Genomic DNA, 20,146 nt, shown 5'->3' on the forward strand with positions numbered 1-20,146 from the left:
TGTGTGTTTGTACTGAGCGCTGGTGGTAAAACCCTGCTGGCTGCGACTCCGAGGATGTGTGTGTGTGCATCCCACAGCCCTGGGCTCAGAGGGATCAGAGGGATCACGGATGGGTCAGCGGGAGGATAAAGGGTGCAACAGGGGAGTTGTGGTTGTTACTGGCTTAAAATTGGACACGCTCAGCCTGGCGATGGGCTTTGTATGTCAACCTGAATTTTGGGGGAGAAGATCTGGGAGCGGGAGAATAACTGGGCGAGCTCTGCCCGCGCCGCTGTCCCCGTGGCGCTGGCGCCTGCGGCATTCCTGCTCTCTCTCCGACCTCCGGAGTGTGTGACAGGCCGGGGGGCTGCGGGTCCCTGCAGTGTCTGCCAGCCCTGCTGGTGCCTGCCCCGCAGCCTCTCCGCTGTCTGTGCCATCCCCAGTTCGCAGGATGCGCTCTGGCTCGCTCCCTGCCTCCTCACACCCCAAATCCAGAGGGGAAGAGCGAGCGGTGCCTGCTGCTTCTCCTGGCGCTAAGGAGCTGGACCTCCCTGCACGGCAGCATTGGGAAGCGATTCCACAGTGCCCAGCGGAGCAGGGAAAGCAGAACGGAGCTCAGCGTGAGGAACTGAGCAAGGATCTGAGCTCGGAGTTAAGGCACTGAGCTCAGAGCAAGGTCTTTGCAAGTCCAGCCAACTGCATATCAATGAATTTAAAACCAGATACGTCAGCACAAAGTTTACCTTGAAAACAGTGATTCTTGTGTTTGACCATCTCCTTGAAATTACTCAGTGTATTCATCCAGAGTGTTAGACTTTGTTTAAAAAGGCTCTTTCCCCAGAGATAAGAAACTCTGCCTTAATAGTGAGCTGATTGTGGAGCGGCTTCTGTGCTTATCCCCTTGGATAAGAGGCTTTATTATACCAAATTACGGGATAATCTCTGGACACGCAAACACAGCATCAGATCCCTCCTCCTTTGCTTGTTTTACTTTTTGATCCAGAGCTGCTCAAACCAATCCAGGGGGTCTCCTCTGATAGGAATCACCGTCCTGTTTCTTGTCTGGAAAGCTGGCATCGGCCCAAACTGATGTTTTTTCAATAAACCTTCTTTCTCTTGCTCAGCCTTTCCAGAGGCCTCACCCGTTTGTCCTTTTTGCGGTTCTTCAGACCAAAATAAATATCTGATCTCACCCCAAAGGCCAGCAGAGCCTTGGCAGGGCATTTGTGATGACATCAGTGTCCAGCCTCACTCCGAGCTGGAAGGACAGGGGTGTCCCTCAGTCTTTCTCTCCAGCTCCTCTGGGAATTTGTCCCCTCCTTGTCACACTGATACATATTCCTGATTTCTGACAGCCAAGGTGAGTTCTGCAGCCTTCCTTAAACCTGTGTGTGCATAAATGCTGCTGGGAGACTGGCTCAGTGTAAGGTGGTTGATATTATCATGTAAAATAATAATAATAATAATAATAATAATAATAATAATAATAATAATAATAATAAATAATGTATTTTAATGTTGTTTTTCTGCTCACGTGAGTAAACAGTGAGGAAAAGGCCCATAGATTTACTGCTCCAGTTACCCAGGGTGGAGGCTGTGGTGCTCTTAATGTGAGTATTGGGGTTTAGAGGCATTTTGAAGAGGGCTGGGAAGTACAAAAATCTTTTTATACCTGTAAGTAGGAATTTTAGGGATGAGGCTGCTGTTCCAGCCCCTGGTAGCAGATCACACAGAGGCCTAGCAGAGCATTTCCCTGGGAAGGGCCGTGTGGGTTTCCCTTCTCCCACAGAAGAGAGAACCAAACCCTTCCATCATTGCGGTGTCTTGTATAAACTTGTAGGCAAACCACAGCAGCCTGAAGTTGGGTTTCCTCGGTGACATTTTACTTGCTAAATGTGCTTTTTCTGAAGGGATGGATCTGTCTGGGAAATACATTCCCATAGTTTTGCACATTCTGAACGTGAGGTGATTTTAACTGCTTGGGAAATCAAAGTAGTGCTCACTCTGGGTGTTAATTAGGCACACCAAGTGTAACCACAATTAATTTTCCCTGGTGACACAGGGTTTAGCCCTGCAAACCAGCCCCTGAACCCTGTATTTGCTTGGCTGTGCAGTTCCTATAGAGACTCTGCATCCCACCTCATGCCTTGCTCTTCAGACCAGTCCTTAAATCCAAGTTCCCTTTGGAAAATAGCCCCTCTGATCCTGTGGGCCGTTGTCCTGCATTTCCAGAACCAGTGGACTATCCTGTATAACTGCTCCTGACCTAGAGATATTAGTGGGGAATACGAACAAAGAGGAACGAGCAGTGCCAGACTAACATGCCTTTGAAGAAATAAAAATTCCACTTGGCTGCTTTGGAGTTTGCTGCAATCAGGCTTTTTTCCCCGGGAGGAGGGATTGATTTTTGTCTCAGTGACATGGATTATATATGTTGGCACGGCTTCAGTTTGGGCTGGTGTTGAGATCGGATCAGGACCTGCCCTCTGAAATGAGAGCAGGAATCTGATAACACTTCGTGTGTGCAGCTTTGCTGGTGGCAGGTCGGATATCGGTCTCTTCCTAGAGCTAATGCTGTATTTACATCCAAATAAAACTGGGAAATGTGCAATAATCTAGCTGCAGGCTCTCACGCTGAGCTCCAAGTGCTTTGTCTGCCTTGGCTGACAAAATGCTCTTGGCTCCTGATCAAAGGAAAGTAAGTGGAAGCTGGTTTTCTCTTGATGTTAAGAAAGCTCCTGACAGAGAGTCCCTGCAAGGCTGGTTAAGAGCCCAGGCCCCGTGGTAGGCTAGGAAAACTCATTGAAGGAAAATGCGGAGAACAATGGCAGTGTGGAATGACTCGGGAAAGGGCTGTGTGAGGAAATGGCATCCTGATGGCTGGGTTAGTGCCGCAGGCAGCCAGGGGATGGCCTGGAGCAGCAGGTGAGCAGCTGGGGTCATTCACAGAGGTGCTCCGGGGGAAATGCCTGCCAAGTGTTGGGAAATCCCTCCCTCTGGCTCCGGTGTGGCACAGGCTCCTCGGCTCAGCACATAGCCAGGGTCTGCCCCTCCTCCAGGTGCTAAACCTATGCAGGAATTACAGAATTCTAGAATTCCTTTAAGTGGAGCACAATGCCTAATTATGGATAGTTTGGCCTGGTATTGTAAAAACCATCCATTATCACAGCACAAGGCCACGGAAGCGCTGGGATGTGAACTGTGCTGCCAGCAGCGCCCAGAACCTCGGAGCAAACCTGGTGAGCTGTTTGAAATGACACTTCAGTGTATTTTGGGATGAGAGCAGTGTGAAGTGTTGCTCAGGCCTGACTGACATCCCGACATGCCGAGGTGCTGGTGGAGGGATGGCTCTGGCCTCGCTCCAGAGGGATGATCAGTGGGAATAAGTGCTCTGAGGAGCAGCCCAGGGAGCTGGGGGGCTCAGCCTGGAGAAGAGGAGGCTGAGGGGGGATGTTCTCGCTCTCTGCAGCTCCCTGACAGAAAGGTACAGCCAGGTGGGTGTCAGGCTCTGCTCACAGGGAACAAGGGACAGTAGAGGAAATTACCTCAAGTTGCACCAGGGGAGGGTAAGGCTGGACATCAGGAGGAATTTTTTTTCATGTAAAGGGTTGTCGGGTGCTGGAAGGGGCTGCCCAGGGAGGTGGTGGAGTCCCCAAACCTGCAGGTGTTCAAGGAATGACTGGACATGGCACTCAGTGCTCTGGGCTGGGTGAGAATCAGTCACAGGTTGGACTCACTGGTCTGGAGGGTCTTTACCAACCTGATGATTCTGTGATTTAGTGATTAGAGGGCGGGAGCAGCTTTGCTCTGGAGACAGGCTGGGAGAGCAGGGGATGTTCAGCCTGGAGAAAACTCCAGAGTGACTTTTCCAGTGCCTAAAGGGCTCCAAGAGAGCTGGGGAAGGACTTGGGACAGGACAAGGGGGAACAGCTTCCCACTGCCAGAGGGCAGAGTTAGGCGGGAGATTGGGAAGAAGTTGTTCCCTGGGAGGGTGCTGAGGCCCTGGCACAGGTTGCCCAGAGAAGCTGTGGCTGCCCCTGGATCCCTGGAAGTGTCCAAGGCCAGGCTTGGAGCACCCCGGGCGGGTGGAAGGTGTCGCTGCCCACGGCATGGGTGGCACTGGACGGGCCCTGAGGTCCCCTCCAGTCCCGCTACTCGATCATCCCGTGACTCCGCCGTCCCCGCCGCAGGGCCCCGGGCGGGGCGGGCTCAGTGCGGGGCGGTCCCGCCGCCTCTTCCGCCCCGCGCCGTCACCGCGCCCGCCCCGCCCCGCCGAGCCCGGCTCCCCCGCAGCCCTGGCCGAGCCGGCCAGGCCCGGGAGCTCCCGGCCATGCAGTCCCGCGGCCCCGGCTCCGCCGAGCCCCGCCGGGCGGTCCCGCCGGGCCGCAGCCGGGCGCGCTCCCGGGGCGCGGCGGGCGCGGCGCTCCTGCCCTCCATGCTGATGTTCGGCGTCATCCTGGCCTCCAGCGGGCTCCTCCTCATGATCGAGCGCGGCATCCTCGCTCAGGTCGGGCCGCCGCCGCTGCACCCGCCCGCCGGGCCGTCGCGGCGGGACGGGCGGGACTCGACGGCGGAGCTGGAGCTGGAGGTGCTGCGGGACACGCGGAACCGCACGATCCGCGCCCTGTGCGGGCAGCGCTCCATGCCCCGCAGCATCTGGGAGCTGCCGCCCGGGCAGCGCCGCACGGTGCTCCGGCACCTCCTGGTCAGCGACAAGTACCGCTTCCTCTACTGCTACGTGCCCAAGGTGGCCTGCTCCAACTGGAAGCGCGTCCTGAAGGTGCTGGACGGGGCTCTGGAGAGCGTGGACGTGAAGGGCAAGATGGACCACATGAGGGACCTGGTGTTCCTGGGCGACATGAAGCCGGAGGAGATCAGCTACCGCCTGAAGCACTACTACAAGTTCATCTTCGTGCGGAACCCGATGGAGAGGCTGCTCTCGGCCTACCGCAACAAATTCGGGGAGATCAAGGAGTACCAGCAAAAGTACGGCGTGGAGATCGTCCGGCGCTACCGGAAGAACGGGGGGAACTCGGCCGGCGACGACGTGTCCTTCTCCGAGTTCCTGCAGTACCTGCTGGACGAGGACGTGGAGCGCATGAACGAGCACTGGATGCCCATTTACAACCTGTGCCAGCCCTGCGCTGTCAAGTACGACTTCATCGGCTCCTACGAGCGGCTGCACGCCGACGCCAACCACGTGCTGGAGCACATCCAGTCGCCCTCCTTCGTCCGCTTCCCGGAGCGCCAGGCCTGGTACAAGCCCGTCACGGCCGAGACGCTGCACTACTACCTGTGCAACACCCCGCGCCGCCTGATCAGAGAGCTCCTTCCCAAATACATCCTGGACTTCTCCCTCTTCGCCTACCCCCTGCCCAACATCACCAGCGAGTTCTGCAGGCAGTGAGCGGTTCCTGTCGAGAGACGGTGGGAGTTCTGCCTTGGCTACAAGGATTTGCTTGCACGGCCTTTGGTGCTGTGTGAAGCACGCTCCTCTATGCATTATTTCCTAATTTTATACTTTGCAAGCACTGTTTGTATGAAATACTCTCTACTGCCTTCACTACTTAGGATCCTTTTTGTACCTCTCTGACTTTCCCGAGTACATATGCCACTGGCTTGAGCGCAGTAGCTTTTGTATCTCTATTTTGCTCTAAATCCTTTTTTTATGCCACAACGTGGAGAATTCCTGTAAGGAATCTGAGAAATTTATATATTTTAAGTATTTATGTCCCTTTTTTGGGTTTTGTACTGAACGTTGGTTGAATTGAGATCATAACGTGTCACTTGATGCACTAAAAATTAGTGTTGTTAAACCAGTTCCGGGTGGGGTTTGGGTATAAGGTAGGAAAAAAAGGTAAACCAGGCCCCATTTATCCTTTATTTTTTCATTGTAGATGGTACTGAAATGAGGCTGGTCATTTTTTCTGTGTCAGTAGCACCTCTGGTTTGTATTTTTATTATTATTATTATTTACCATTGAAATATAATTGGGGTTAGGATAATACCCCTTTTTTGGGTGATTTTGGGAGTACAACTATTTACCCAACATCACGTATCAGATGCAATATCAAGCCATCCCATTCTGCTCTTGTCTCTGAATTGAGGCAATACAGACTTTGATCTCAAAGCCCATCCTGGTCCTTAGGATGGAAAACAAATCCCATGGGCCACTTGCCAGCTTTCAGCCTCGTGGGTCCCTGCATGGAAACCACTGTGTAAAAACCCTTTCTCCAGCCATGTTTGGAAAAAAATGGCAATTTGTGGATTGATTTTTCCTCCTTTAATAGCTGTGCACACCCTTTTTGTAGCTTTTCTATTTAATTATGGCTCTGAAATCATAGAAATTTGGGAGATAAGGCAGGATGTTGTTCCTGGGAGGCTGTCCTCGTTTCTAATAAAGTTTTTATATGAATTAGCCTGTTAGTGCTTTTCCTTGGGATTGTTTGTGTCCTTGGGGAGGCCTCTGCACCTCATGCTGAGCCACAACACAAAGGTGGGATGAATTGGTTGTTCCTGTCGTGATTAATTAATGTTTTAATTGCCAGAGCAGCACCAACACATGGAGAAGGGACACATTGAAGGTGAAGGCATAACAGGACACAGGGAAATGGGATGAAAAGCAGCAAAATGGGCTCCTAATTGCTGTGGAGGTAGTACAAAGTGATTTTGGAGCTGGCAACATCCTGGGATTCCTCTCTTAATTTTCTTTCCCCATTTTTAAGGTGCTTTCTCCAGGATTTTAACATTGTCTGAAAGAAGGGCATGGAGCGGTGTCCAAGCCCACTGTTGGGGTAAGTGGCCAAGGGCAGTTTGGGCTGAGGGATTTTTACCTTTGCTGAGGGGGCCGTGGCTGAGTATGAGGGCAATTGCTGGAATGTTCGTGGATTTGAGCTCCTGGCCATGTCCTGAATCTGTGGGCACTGATCCCAGGCCAAAAATGGGTCAAAAATTGGCTTTTCTCTCTTTGTGCCCACTCTGAAATCAGCAGCATTCCTGTCTGTCCCCAGGTGCCTGGTGCTGGAAGAACTGGAGATCTGTCCTCCAGCCAAAGGCGCCAGATCTGGCTGGGAATCGGATTTTGGGTTGTAAAACAGATGCTGCTGAGGGGGGGTGGGCTGAGCTGTAATTAAACCTGACCTCCAGGTCTCCCTAACTAGGAATAAGTTGGTGAGACTTTGCTATCTTTGCTTCTGGGAACATTTCCCGCTTGTTTGGTAATTTGGTTTTTAATTAAATGTTTATTTCTCAGTAGTTTTAAAGGTTTATGCTACTTGTTTATTTATCTGCTGCAGCTTCTGTTCTCTATATTAAATTTCTGTCTCTTGTCCCCTTAATCTAATTTACTGTGCACAGGATTTTGCTTTTCTCAGACTCTCTCTCTCCTTTTCTGAGCATCAATGATCACCCTTTTCTCTTGAAATAGAGCAATCAGGCTCCCACCTCCTTGTACCTTCCCATGAAGAGGATTTTAATTCAGGTAGAACCTGGTAGCTTGGAAAGAAGTTTGTCTGCAGGTCAGCAAAAATGAGAAATCTATCAGGTTTCCATTGTTTGGGCTTCTTTTTATCTGTGACCAATGGTACAATTATCCGTGGCAGCTTTGTACAAGTAAAGTGAAAAAAAAGTCAGCTCCCTCTGCAGCTGTATCATTTCTTTCCTTTGTCAGGTGTTTCTCCAGGGTGGAATAAATCAGGAGGAGATTCCAGAGCTGACAGCAGGCACTGGAGGTGAGAGGTGCTGAGCAGGATTCAGCCATCCCCTGGAGCACTGGGAAAGGGGTGACGGCTGCAGGAGCAGGGAGGAAAACATGAAGTTATGAACTGGTTTGGATCTGCTCCAGGCTGGCAGCTCCTTTTCCCGCCTTTCCATCCCTACGCGTGCAGTTATCCCGCAGGATCAAAAGGGAATCTTTCCTCTTTTGAATTCTATTTTGTTAATCCTCAATTCTGCACTGAATGCCCCAAGTTTCCCTGGTTTTGGCATCGGGGTTTCTCCTCTTTTTCTTGACTTGCTTATTCCAATTTTGTGCTGATAAATCTCATCCCTGACCCCGCTGCTCTCATGTTTTCCCTGTAGAACCCTGTCCAGGGATGTGGAGACAGCCCAACGGTTTCATTCCACCTCATGACACAGAAGCCTTCTGATTGCCTCTGAAGTACCATAGTGTTACTGTATTTTGTCATTAGTCACTTCTTCTCCTGCTCAGTTTTTGGAATTTGGAGCTGGTTTGGTGTTCCCCTGTGCACCAGGGAGCGAGACAGGCTAGGAACCTTTGCTGTTCCAAAAATCTCACTTCGCGTGTTATCTTCTTTACTAATTCCAACATTACACCTGCAAAGCCTCGTTCCACCCTTTCCAAACCCCAAGCTGTTAGCTTTTGGCAGTGTGACTCTGGGAAGGGGTTTGGAATATGTTCCCTTTGGTCCCCATGCTCAGCTCAGGGTCTATGTCGGTTTTTCCTTTTTCCTGTGGATCTTGTGTGGATTTTGCAGGAATAATCGACTTCCTGGCCAGGCACTGGGGCTGAAATAAACGCATTAAGGCTGCCAGTCACCAGGCTGGCTGGTAGCCATGACCCCGGATCTAGCGGGAATAAAGCTTTGGGAATGGCGGCGGGAGCGAGCGGTGCCAGGGACGGCTGCCCTGACGCCTGCAGGCAGCATCACACCAGCCTGGCTTCTGCTCCTCTTGGCTCCCAGCCTCCCTCCTGATGGACGAGGGTCACCACGGGCTGTGGACCTTGCTTGGAGCACGAACATCCTTGGGATGTTCATTCCCTCGCAGGCAGGGATTTGAAAGAGCCAAAGAAAGCGTCTCCAATGGATCTATTGTGTGTCGAGATATTTCGGTATTCATAGAATCCCGGAAATGGTTTGGGTTGGAAGAGACCTTAAAGATCGTCAAGTTCCAGCTCCCTTCCATGAGTGGGTTTGAGAGGGTGTCAGGCACATCCCTGGATGAGGCTGTTTGTAAAGCAAGGAAATGAGGAAGGCTGGGATGAAAAGCGCCGTGCCCAAGCGCTGCCCCCGCCCTGCACCCCTCGGCTTTTATCGCAGCTATTTTGCATGTGAATGAGAACTTTCCCACTTCCTTCTGGGGCTTGAATTGGCGAACGGGGAGTTGTTAAAAAATCTCCAGTCTTCAGCCCCGACAAAGGATGGTTGCCATGGAAATAATGGAAGTTGCATCGTGAGCAAAATATGTCCAGGCCCGGCGCCAGCGGGAGGGAGGAAGGAACACCTTGTCGGTCAGGAACCTTCTGCCAGGGCCCATGTGCCTCCACGTGGTGTTCCTTGTCCTTGGCAGTTTGTGCTTTGGGTTAAAAGGGGAGAAATCACAAGTGTCGTGACTGGATGGGAAGGGCTTGTAGAACTTCACCTGCTCTTTCCACAGTGCTGGTGCCACCAAATTCAGCAGAGCTGCCCCACATTCAGGATCCCAAAGGAAGCAAAGCTGGAAGCCCATCTCAGGTAACAGGCAGGAGTCTCCTGTCTCAGCTATATCCAACCTCTTCTTCGTGTCCAGGAATCTTCCAGGTGTGTTTTCCACTTGCCTATACAGACAGACAAGGTGGCTTCCTTTTCTTCTGGGGAAAAACACCTTTGGATTTTAAACTCTCCAAAAGCTTTTTCTTTGCAGACCCACAGTTATAACCTGCATTTTCTGTTGCTTTCAGCAAATCTTAATGTGATTTTGAGCCAAGAAGCTTGAGGAATTTGCTTTATACCTCTCCAAAGTGCTAATGGGAGCCTCAGAATCCTTGCTGAGCTATGAGAGGGACTAAGATAAATCTCCATCAGGGTTTATCCATGAGCTGCAGAGCTCTTTGGTGAGGCCCAGAATCAGTGAGGGAGCTGCACCTTTCAGTGGCTCTGGTAAGTGGTATTTTGCTGCTGGGAGCTTGGAATGGGGAACAACAGGGCACTCTGGGGCCTAAGCACGTCCTTCTGCTCTCCTGAAAGCACTGGGGGCTTGGGAAGAAGCTCAAAGCAACCAGCAAAATCCTGTTTATTGCTGTTGGGGAGCGTCAGGTGAGGAGGAAAACAGGGATGTGGGAGCCAGCAGCAACACACAGGTGCCTGAGGAAACCCCTGTTGAAGCTGCCACTGTTTGAAGGAATTATGAGGTGCTAGAGTGAGGAGTAAAGGACAAAGAGCGTGGCTGGGTGTAGGCTCAGATCTCTGCCACCAGCAGAGCAGAATTCAGAAGGTTCAGGCTCATTTCTAACCTGGCAAAGGGCCAAGCAAGGGGAAGCAGCAAAGGCTTGAGATTTAAAATGTGAAAACATAGTAAAAGCATATAAATATCTGGATCCCCATGCTACTATTTCTTCTGACACCTCAATCCCACCTCCTGGTCATTGGCAAGTCCAAGTGGATGTTAAGTTTCTGAGAGCCCAGCGAGGCTGACCTTTGGGGAGAATCCCAGAATGATTTTGGTGGGAACAGACCTTAAAAATCCTCCAGTCCCACCTCCTGCCACGAGCAGGGATACCTTCCACTACACCAGGTTGCTCCAAGCCCCATCCCGAATGAAGGTGTTCTGTGGGAGGCTTTTGGGGGCTGGGGCTTTGAAGGAAGCAGCAGCTGGGATGAGGAGCTGGGGACACTTGGGGTGGCCGTGGAGCCATCTGGTTTGTGGCAGAGCCCTGGCAGCAGGGCAGGGCTGGGGGATCTGTCCTGCTGAGTGCTCACAAAGAGCCCCCTGGAGCCAGGACTGCAGGACGGCAGCAAATTCCAGGCGCTGACAGGAGGATGCTGCAGAGACCCGGAGTCCGAGGGACCGCGGCCGCCCCGGGCACTCGGCTCCGCGCCGGAGCCTCCCCTGGAGCAGGAATCCACCCTCCGCTCGCTGGCTTCACACAATTCCGGATAAAACATCGCTTTCACCGAGTCTTGCAATAGCAGGGGCGAGCCCTGCAGCGTTGCAGCGGATCTTTGAAGACTGTGAGTGGTAAGTGTCCTCCGGGGGGGCTGGGGCAGCTGCCTTGGTGGGGACACGGTGCCACGGCCCCATCCCGGGCTGTCACATCCCTCCCTTCCCTGCTACAGCCTGGGATGCTCCTGCACACCCCATCCCTGCCACCCCTCTGATCTCGCAGGGCTCAGCTCCGCCTGTTTGCTCAGTGTTTAACGCAACCCCAGCCCTGCCCGTGGCTCCCGATTCCAAACCTGCCCCGTTGGAGCATTGTCTTTCCGGGGGGGGCTCTGCCAGCTGCTCCTCCCATCCACAGGCAGCCCCGGAGGGCTGGGCAGAATTCCCGGTCCCACAGGGACTGCTGGCAGGAAGCAATCTGGCAGACAACATGTTTAGAGGAGACTGATGTCTCGCAGCCACCGAACCGTTTAATTGCCAATAAACACAGCCCACATGTAAATAATTATGGAGACCCAGGAACTGTGTCGTCTTCCGTGGAAGGAGGGAGCTGTCAGCCTGGAAACACCCCATGGCAAAGGGAGAAATTAAGATTTCTTGTTAATGCAGGAGGGATGAGCATCAGTAAACCTGCCTGGGTATTTCCAGGTGTTGCTTCGGGCTCAGGGTGGCCCAGGAGGTGATGGTTCCTGATGAACTGAGAAGGACCAGGCTGTGCCTTGGGGTGAGTTTGAGGGTAAATCTTGAAAATTCATCCATTTTTCTTCACCAGGCTCTTGTTGCAACCCAGTGGGATTATTGCAATATCTCTTTTTTTGCCACATTTTTGGGATAAAGAGCTGTGAGGATCCTAGTTCAGAACTTTGGAGCTTTATCAACATCTTGCACATTCTCAGCAATGCAGACTTCCCCTTCAGAGCCCTGGTAAAATCTGCAGGGACCCTTTGTTTTCCTGCCAGGACATCCCATCCCATCCCAGCCCCTGCCTCGAGCAAGGACACTTTCCACTAGACCAGGTTGCTCCAAGCCCTGTCCAACCTGGCCTTGGACACTGCCAGGGATGGAGCAGCCACAGCTCTGGGTGATCTGTGCTAGGGCCTCAGCCCCCTCACAGGGAAGAATTTCTTCCCAATCTCCCATGCTGCCCTCTGGCAGTGGGAAGCCAATCCCCCTTGTCACTCCAGGCTCATGTCCAAAATCCCTCTGCAGATCTCTGGGAGCCCCTTTAGGCTCAGGAAAGGGCTCCAAGGTTTCCCTGGAGCCTTAGGCATCCCCACCACCATCTTTCACCCCCTGAGGCTGCCCTGGTTCCATTCCTGGAGCAGGAGGGTGTCACCACGCTGAGCCCCACACTGTCACCGCCAGAGGAGCCGCCGATCCAGTAATTTAGCTTTTCCCAGGGGGTTGATGGTTCCTATGGCAACCAAGAGCCGCTCGGCTGCGCTTCCCTGCGTGGCAATCAGCGCTCACCTCATCTGTGGAATTAGCGCGTGGCCCCGGCCCCATCCCGCTCATCACAGCCGGGACGTGGCTGGAGACACCCCTGTGTGTGGGATCTGCCTGCAGCATCACTCCCAGCTCTCTGCTGCCAGGGCTGGGGGATAACTCCATCCATCCCTGCTCCAGGAAATGTCTGTGTCTCCTTCATTGCTCCCAAAATTGAATGTTAACCTGCAGTAAAAATGAAGCTTTGAGTGGGAGGGTTTTGGGGTGTCTCCCAGGCCTGCTCTATCTTTGGCATCCTGGAGAGTCCCAGGCAGTGCCACCAAGCCAGGGATGTGTCTGTAGGTTTTTGGGGACTGGCACAAAGCACCCCATCCCTCATCATCACCTTGGGGAGCAATGGAGAACCAAGTCTGGTAAATGCCAGGTTTGTCCCCAAGCTGGGGCACGGTGACCGTGGTGTGTGACTAAGGAGATTCTTGGCAACTGCAGCAGGAGCGGGATGATGGATAAAACAGATGAATGAGGAGTAAACTGGGGTTTAGGAAATCTTGGTTAATTTGCTGCAGCGAGAGCTCGCTACGCTCACAGAAATTAAAGCGTGAGTGCTCGCAGCGACAGAGGAGGAGGAGGAGGTGGAGGAGGCACCGGGGGAATACGGCATGAGTTGGAAGTGGGTACATCCATAAATCACCTGTGGTGCTTTCAATAATTCAACAATGCTGGGAGATGCAGCAGTTCACAGAGAGGTGATGTCCATGGGAAGGTGCTCAGTGTGCCTGACCCAGTGAGATCCAGCCCCCAGGTGTGCAAGGCCAGGTTGGATGGGGCTTGGAGCAACCTGGGCTGCTGGAAGGTGTCCCTGCCCACAGCAGGGGGTGGGACTGGGTGGGATTTAAGGTCCTTTCCATCCCAAACCAGGACCCATTGTGGGTCGTTACTGTGAGCCTGAGCTGTATCAACTGTGCTTTTAGCCAAAAGAAGTGAAAATAAGCCTGATTTGCTCATGTTCGTGTCACAAACCTGCCTCTTTAACCAGAGCCAAGAGCTGGGAAGAGAATTGGCCACGGTTTGTACAGCCCATGGAATCTCCTCAGAGAAATGCAAAAGATATTTTGCGAGCCCTGTCAAGAAAATGAGAAGTGGTGGCTTGAGTCAGAATGTTATTCACAATAAACCAGGAAATAATGATAACAACAATAATAACAATTATAACAATAATAATAACAATAACAACAATAGCAACAGTAATAATAATAATAAATAATGAACCAGCAATTTCTAAGCTTTTTCCAGATCCACAAATAAAATTTGCCCCATGATCCTGGCTCAGGGGAAGAGCTTCTCTGTTCTGGATTTTTGTCATGACTGGTGACATCCAGACAGAACAAACACAGTGAGAGGGGGACTAAAAGTCAGTGGAAAATTACCAGGCTAATTTTGTTTGCTATGCCTGATTTGGAGACAGAGGAGGAAATTTCTAGGAGTACACATGAAAACAGTGTTGATCTTTTGTGTGCATTAGAGCTGATCCTCATCTCAATTCATTCTGCAGCAGGACAAAGGGCCTCATCATCCGCAGCCATGGGAGAAACTTGGATGGGGACCAAATAATGGGAATAATACCTTGCTTGTAGGTAAGCTCTTTCAAATAATCATTTCTTGAGTGCTTTTGAGAGAACGTCACTGGAATAAATTATATTATCTGCCCCTTAAAGCTGTAAACACCTGAAAAGGCTGACCAGTGTTTTCCCTTCCTGGGCTGTGTCCTGGAAGATGGGAGAGCTACAGGAACCAAATCCTGGTAGAGAAGAGAGTCACAAAATGGAATTGTTTTGGTTGGAAAAAGACTTTTAAGATCATAGAGTCCAACTGTCACCAACCATATTCCAACCAACAAGAGAGTTTGTGAGGAAGAGGCAGCCTCAGGGAGAATATTGTGCAAAGCTCTTAATAATTGAGGATGATTTAACAAAAATATCCCCTTTATACCCCCTTGTTCCTGGGAGAAAAGCTTTGAGCAGCTTCCTGAGGAAAGCTCTGCAGAATCAGCCTTCAAACATGTTTTTCTCTCTCATTTATGTGATTAATTTACTTTCATTAAGAAAACCAACCATGTTCTCCTTTATTATACCCAGTTTCTGTGAATCACAGACTGCAGCTCCAGGATTTCTGTGTTTATTCTCAGAAGTCACTCGGCTTTTAGCTCACTCTCCCGAAATAGTGTTTTCCCTTTTCCTGCAGGTAATTTGGGTAATCAGCAAAACATCTAAACAGGAGGACCTGAGGGTGGGGGTTTTCTTTCCTAGTACTCAATAACTGCAAATTCTAGTCTAGTCTGCAAACATGGAAGAGGAAACCTCATCCTCTTTGTGGATCAGTTCTCTGGAATGGATATATGGATTTTAAATGGTCCTGCAGATAAATATAGTGATGAGAATGAGTGGGTGGTGGAGTTGAAAGGAAAAAAAAGGCTAAGAAGAGTAATTTAGAGAAACTTAGGGCTTTTAATTAAGAGTGAAGTAATAGAGATTGCGATGGGATGAAATGAAGAGAGAAGGAATCAACACCAGCAGTGATAGAACAAGGGGAAATGGCTTCAGTCAGACAGAGGGCAGGGTTAAATGGGATACTGGGAAGAAATCCTTGGCTCCAAGGATGGTGAGGCCCTGGTACAGGTTGCCTAGAAAGCTGTGACTGCTCCATCCCTGGAAGTGTCCAAGGCCAGTCTGTATGGGGCTTGGAGCAACCTGGTCCAGCACTAATCCCAGCCTTACCCCCAGGGCTCTGCCACTGCCCAGGACTGGGACACAGCACATCCAAGCTGGCATCTTCCTGGGATGTGGCTGAGCTGCAGTCAAGGGTTTCTGGGTTTTGTGGGATTCACATCAACACACACACACACACACAGCCCAAGCTCTTGAAGCCTTTATTACAGGAAGGACAGACAGGGACCTTCTGCCTTGCTTGGCTCCTCTGGGATGAGCAGCCCAGGCCCAGGGGAGCTGCAGGAAGCTGAGGAGGGAGCTGCTCTGTGGGAACACGACAGAGGTCACTGGCACTACCTTGGATGGGTGTTTGTCTCTACTGGTCACCCCACAGAAGATCATGAGCCCTTCTAGGACCACCATGAGGGCCTCAGCAGGAAGGTGAGTGAGCTGGTGGGTGGGTGTAAGGGGAGTGGGTTAGGGATCCTGTTGGGGTCCAGCCAGCTGTGTCTGCCCTGGGTGCTCCCCAGCTGCTGGCAGAACTGGGGATGCTGGCCAGTGCCGTGGGCAGGTTCTGTGCAGGGCTGAGGATCTGTTGCTGGGGGTTTTGAGTCGTGTCCTTGGGCACGAGGAGCAGTGGGAGGTCACAGCTCGGCCCCACAGAGCAGGGCAGCTTGGAGCTGCCACGGCCCTGAGCTGTGGGGCCTATGGGGGTGCTGGTGCCTCTGGGCTGTTCCCAAGGGTTTCTCCTGGGAAATCAAGAGGTTGAAACCTAGATGGGAATTGGGTGTAAGGAGATGCTGCCTTCTGCATGTGCTGCTTGCACAGAGGAGCCTGAGAGGCCACAGAGGCACTTCAGACACCAAGGAGCATTGACAAGCAAACCCACCCTTCATCTGGCAGCCTGGCACTGGGATTCCCACCTCCACTGCAGGGCCCTGAACATGGACAAACACCAAGCTAAACTTCCCTAGGAGCAGAATTTAGGACACCATTCCCAGCAAACTCATCACATGAGATCTTTTGAGTCCTACTTGGCCATGAAAAGCAGTGATGACTTCGTGGATGTGCCCTGCTGCATCTGCACCTTTGGCTGGAGAAACTGGGATGCCCTGTCTGGTTATGGGGGCAGCTCCTCCAGCAGGCCAAGCAGGTTATGAAAGTCACACTCATTCCAAACAGCCATCTGCTGTCAGCAGCCACGTGTCCCCATCTGCACCTGCAGAACACACATTGTCCTACATTGTCCCCTCACCAGAAAGCCACAATTTTAAAGGATAAATGCGCAGCAATTTCATGGCTCCCTGTGCAAGTCGACCTCTTCCTGTGGCACAAAGTGCTGCCTGTTGCTTAGGAACAATCTATATCCTACTAAAATGAAGATGTTCTCCCTCCAGAGTTTATTACACAATGGGTGTTTGCCTTGCTCACTGACCGACCTCCTGCATAAACCATGGGGGGGAAGTCTCTGTGCTCCAAACGTAGCGCTGGACACCTACCATACCCAGCCAGGATTCAGGATATAGGGATATGGCCTAGCCGTGGTTTGGGATGTGGGGCTGTGCAAACCCAATCCCTCAAGGTCCTCTGGCTAAGGTAACCTGGACTGCAAAGCTATCTTGTCCGAGGCCCCGGTGGGAGCATCTGCCAGGGTGGAGCAGGTGTTGAAGCGGGAAGCCTTGCAGGACGTGCTCCTGGAGCTCTGCCTCTTGCGGTAGAAGTAGCCGCTGAGGTGGGACCAGAACTTGTCGTGGAGAGAGGCGTAGATGAAGGGGTTGTAGCAGGCGGAGCTCATGGCGATCAGGTGGCACGAGACCTGGATGACGTTGACGTACCTCTTGTCCAGGATGGTGAACTCCTCGTCGATGTCCCGGATGAAGTTGACCACCTGCAGAGGCAGCCAGCAGACGGCAAAGCAGACCACGGAGATGGTGAGCACCCGGAAGGTCTTGTGCTTGGTCCTGGTCCACTTGTCCCGGCAGTGAAAGGCGGCGCCCGGCACGTTCCTCCTGTGCAGGTGGTAGGTGATGGCGCAGAAGGAGATGGACACGGCCAGCAGCGGGAGCATGTAGGAGAGCAGCAGCATCAGGCACGAGTACAGCAGCCGCTGCCTCTCCTCGTGCTTCCAGAACTCCTCGCAGATGATCATGTCGTGGCCGATGGCGTTGAGGTCCAGGTAGTGGGTGTGCAGCGAGGTGGGCACGGAGGCCGCGATGGAGAGCAGCCAAATGCAGGCCACGAGGCCGGCGCAGGCCCTGCGGCCGATCCGCCTGCGGATGGGGTACGCCACCACCACGTAGCGGTCGATGGCGATGGCCGTGAGGGACAGCACCGACACGAAGACAGTGGCGGCCTGCAGCAGGGTGACAAAGTGGCACATGAACATGCCGAAGAGCCAGCCCCGCTCCTCGAAGGCGTAGGACACGGTGAGGGGCACGCAAGCCAGGCACATGATGAAGTCGGCCACCGCCAGGTTCCCGATCAGGAAGTTGGTGGTGCAGTGCAGCTTCTTGGTGAGGGCGATGAGGAGGATGAGGAAGAGGTTCCCGATGCACGCCACCACCACCAGCGTGGCATAGAGCGGGATGAAGAGCGGCTTCAGCTCCAGCAGCAGGTCCAGGCCGGTGAAGATCAGGGCCGAGTCGTTGTGCCAGGAGTCATTGGGCAGCTGAGCCATGGGAGCCCCTGTGGCTGATGCAGCTTCTCCACAACTCAAAGTCAAACACAGATGAGCCTGTGACCTCTGGAGGGGACACAAATACATTTTGGCTGAACTTCTGGGCAGAAGGATCTGTCTCAGGTCTGGACCTTTTGCACAGCCCTGTGCTGAGGCACTGACTGGTTTAAATTACTTGCTTAAGAGTGAAGATGCCCTGTGACAGACACAGAGGAGCTCCAGTATGGAGGAGAGTTGGGAAGCTGGCTGTGAAATAGTGAAGCAGCCAGCACAGATCTGTGGGGAGCTGACAGTTTGGGGCAGCAGGACCTAAAAATCAGCTCGAGAAACCTCATGGATAATTTCCACCTGGGAGCTGAGCTGACTTAAGGCAGAAAAAAAGGACACTCCTGCATTTCTTGCTTTTTATTTTTCCCAGTTAATTCCACCCTGACCCACCATCCCCATGCCACCTGGCTGGGCAGAGAAATGAGCATCCTTTCTATCCCCTGCACTCCTGTGTCTCTCCCAGCCAGCTCATCCCACACCAACCCATCCCACTGGGTTTTTTTATCCCCTTGGTTATATCTTCATCATCCATGGAGCTTTGGCTTCTCCTGTCTTTCCCTGTTCCAGCTGTGATGTGAGAGAGGGAAGGAGGGAGTGCCTGCTCCCTGGGCACCTCCACAAACCCACTCAGGGGGAATGAGGTAAAATGTATTCCAGCAGAAAGTGTATGGAAATTAAGAGTTCCCCTCCAGGACCCTCCTTTCAAGTTCCACACTCTCAAAAATTATTGTTTGATCCCCTTTACCAGGATCTGGACAGCCTTTTCCCCCCAGTGGAGAGTCAAATCAGCATTAATTAAGAAACCCTTGTAATTAACTGAGGGATATTGAGGTTTTCTACATCCCAGCTGCACTCACGGGGCGCACACTGTGATACCACAGCTCCAGGTCCCTGTGCCCTGCCTGGGGCAGGAGCACAAAATCCACCAGGAAACTTGCAGCTGAGGAGCCAAAATGCTCATTAACTTACAGAATGAAAATTCTGAAGCTCAATTAAATTCTTTAATTCTGCTTCATGTACCCACGAGAGTCAAACGAGCCCTTCTGTGTGTGCATCGCCAGGCTCCTGCTCCCTCTCCGATAAAAGCTGAACCCCGCGGCTCCGGCTGGGGTTTGGGGGATCCAGGGTGTGGCTGCGGGACCCCCTGTCCCGGTCCGGAGCTCTTACCTGCCGAGGGCTCCGGGGTGCTCGGGGCCGGGAGCCGCCCGCTGCCCGCCGATGTTCCCGTGAGGATGAGGAGGAGCGTTCCCTTCGCAGGGTGTTCACCGGGAGACTCCGGCACAGCCGATCTCAGCCTGGCTTTTGTGGTGTGGGGCTTTTGTTGTCTTGCTTTGTCTTTCTTTATTTTTTTTTTCCCGCTGCCTGAGCCTTTCAGTCCCGGAGGAACAGGACGTTCCCACCCCCGGCGCTCGGTGTTCCAGGTACCCGGGGGGACGCGCACATCCCACCGCAGGTGGAGCCGCATCCCGCCCCCCGGCCCGGCGGGGAGCACCGGGGGGCTGCGGGGAGCCCCTCCCTCGCCCTCGGGGCCGCATCCAGGCACATTCTCCCGGCAGGGAAGGAGGGGAAGGCGCGGAGAGGACGGGGCGGGCAGGCGCAGGGAGCCCGCGGAGCTGCCGGAGTCGGCAGCGCCCGCCCCGTCGGGGGGTCCCGGCGCGGGGGCGAGGGAAGAGGGGGATGAGGGCAGAGTGGGGTGAGGGTGGCCCAGCCGTAGGGTGACAGACACCCAGCCCCGGGGCGCTGGTGGCCCAGCTGGGGGCGCAAGTGTAGGATGGGGTGAGGGCGGTCCAGCCATTGTGAATTGCCCCAAATGAGAGGGTACCAGGGTCAGCCTTACTGTAATAAGGGAAAATTATAAATAATGATCACCCACTGGAATTTTGGGGGGATAAGAGGAATGGAAATTTGCAGAGCAGCCACAGAAAATTGAGAGTTTTGGTGTAAGAGGGTGATTAATTCATCCCAATCTGATGGAGCTGGGCTGGTTATTAAAGCTGGGTGAGCCGATCAAGAGGAGACTGCTCACCCCTGCCAAATAATCAGCAGAAAGAAAATCATCTTTGTCTCCATATCAGTGCCTGACGAGAGCTGCTGTTAATTTTAAAGAGCAGAACAATCAGATTAGGAGAGCCAGAGGCTGGTTTGAGAGGAGAGCTGGGCTTTGGAGCCGACTGCAGGATGATGAGTCCAGCCCAAGGCAGGCACAGGCTCCATCCACACCCGGATGCGCCATGGCCAGGGTGACCCGGCTGCAGCGCTGGGAGCTCTTCCCTCTACACAGGCTCATCCTGGATAAACCTTCTTTGACATCAGCTTTGCTGCTTCCAGAGCCTGCAGAATAAATCACTCATTCCCAGAGCTCGTATTGCCCCGCCCCAGGTCCTGGCTCAGGGATACAAGGATGGCTTTGAAA

At 52.8% G+C, this 20,146-nt stretch overlaps 2 protein-coding genes across 2 annotated transcripts; one reads left to right on the forward strand and one right to left on the reverse strand.

Moving 5' to 3' along the window:
* The first annotated feature begins 4,367 nt into the window (after positions 1-4,367).
* CHST14 (carbohydrate sulfotransferase 14) lies at positions 4,368-6,397 on the forward strand. Its single transcript, XM_030949364.1, has one exon. The coding sequence runs from the start codon at positions 4,415-4,417 to the stop codon at positions 5,384-5,386; it is 972 nt and encodes a 323-aa protein (XP_030805224.1). The 5' UTR covers positions 4,368-4,414; the 3' UTR covers positions 5,387-6,397.
* Positions 6,398-16,598: 10,201 nt separating this feature from the next.
* LOC115904528 (prolactin-releasing peptide receptor-like) lies at positions 16,599-19,086 on the reverse strand. The gene is made up of 2 exons (XM_030950004.1): positions 18,901-19,086; positions 16,599-17,751 (listed from the first exon to the last, which is right to left on the reverse strand). The coding sequence occupies exon 2, from the start codon at positions 17,683-17,685 to the stop codon at positions 16,600-16,602; it is 1,086 nt and encodes a 361-aa protein (XP_030805864.1). The 5' UTR covers positions 17,686-17,751; positions 18,901-19,086; the 3' UTR covers position 16,599.
* Positions 19,087-20,146: the final 1,060 nt, after the last annotated feature.

Source organism: Camarhynchus parvulus, chromosome 5, assembly GCF_901933205.1.
Source record: "Camarhynchus parvulus chromosome 5, STF_HiC, whole genome shotgun sequence".
NCBI classification, from domain to species: Eukaryota; Metazoa; Chordata; class Aves; order Passeriformes; family Thraupidae; genus Camarhynchus; species Camarhynchus parvulus.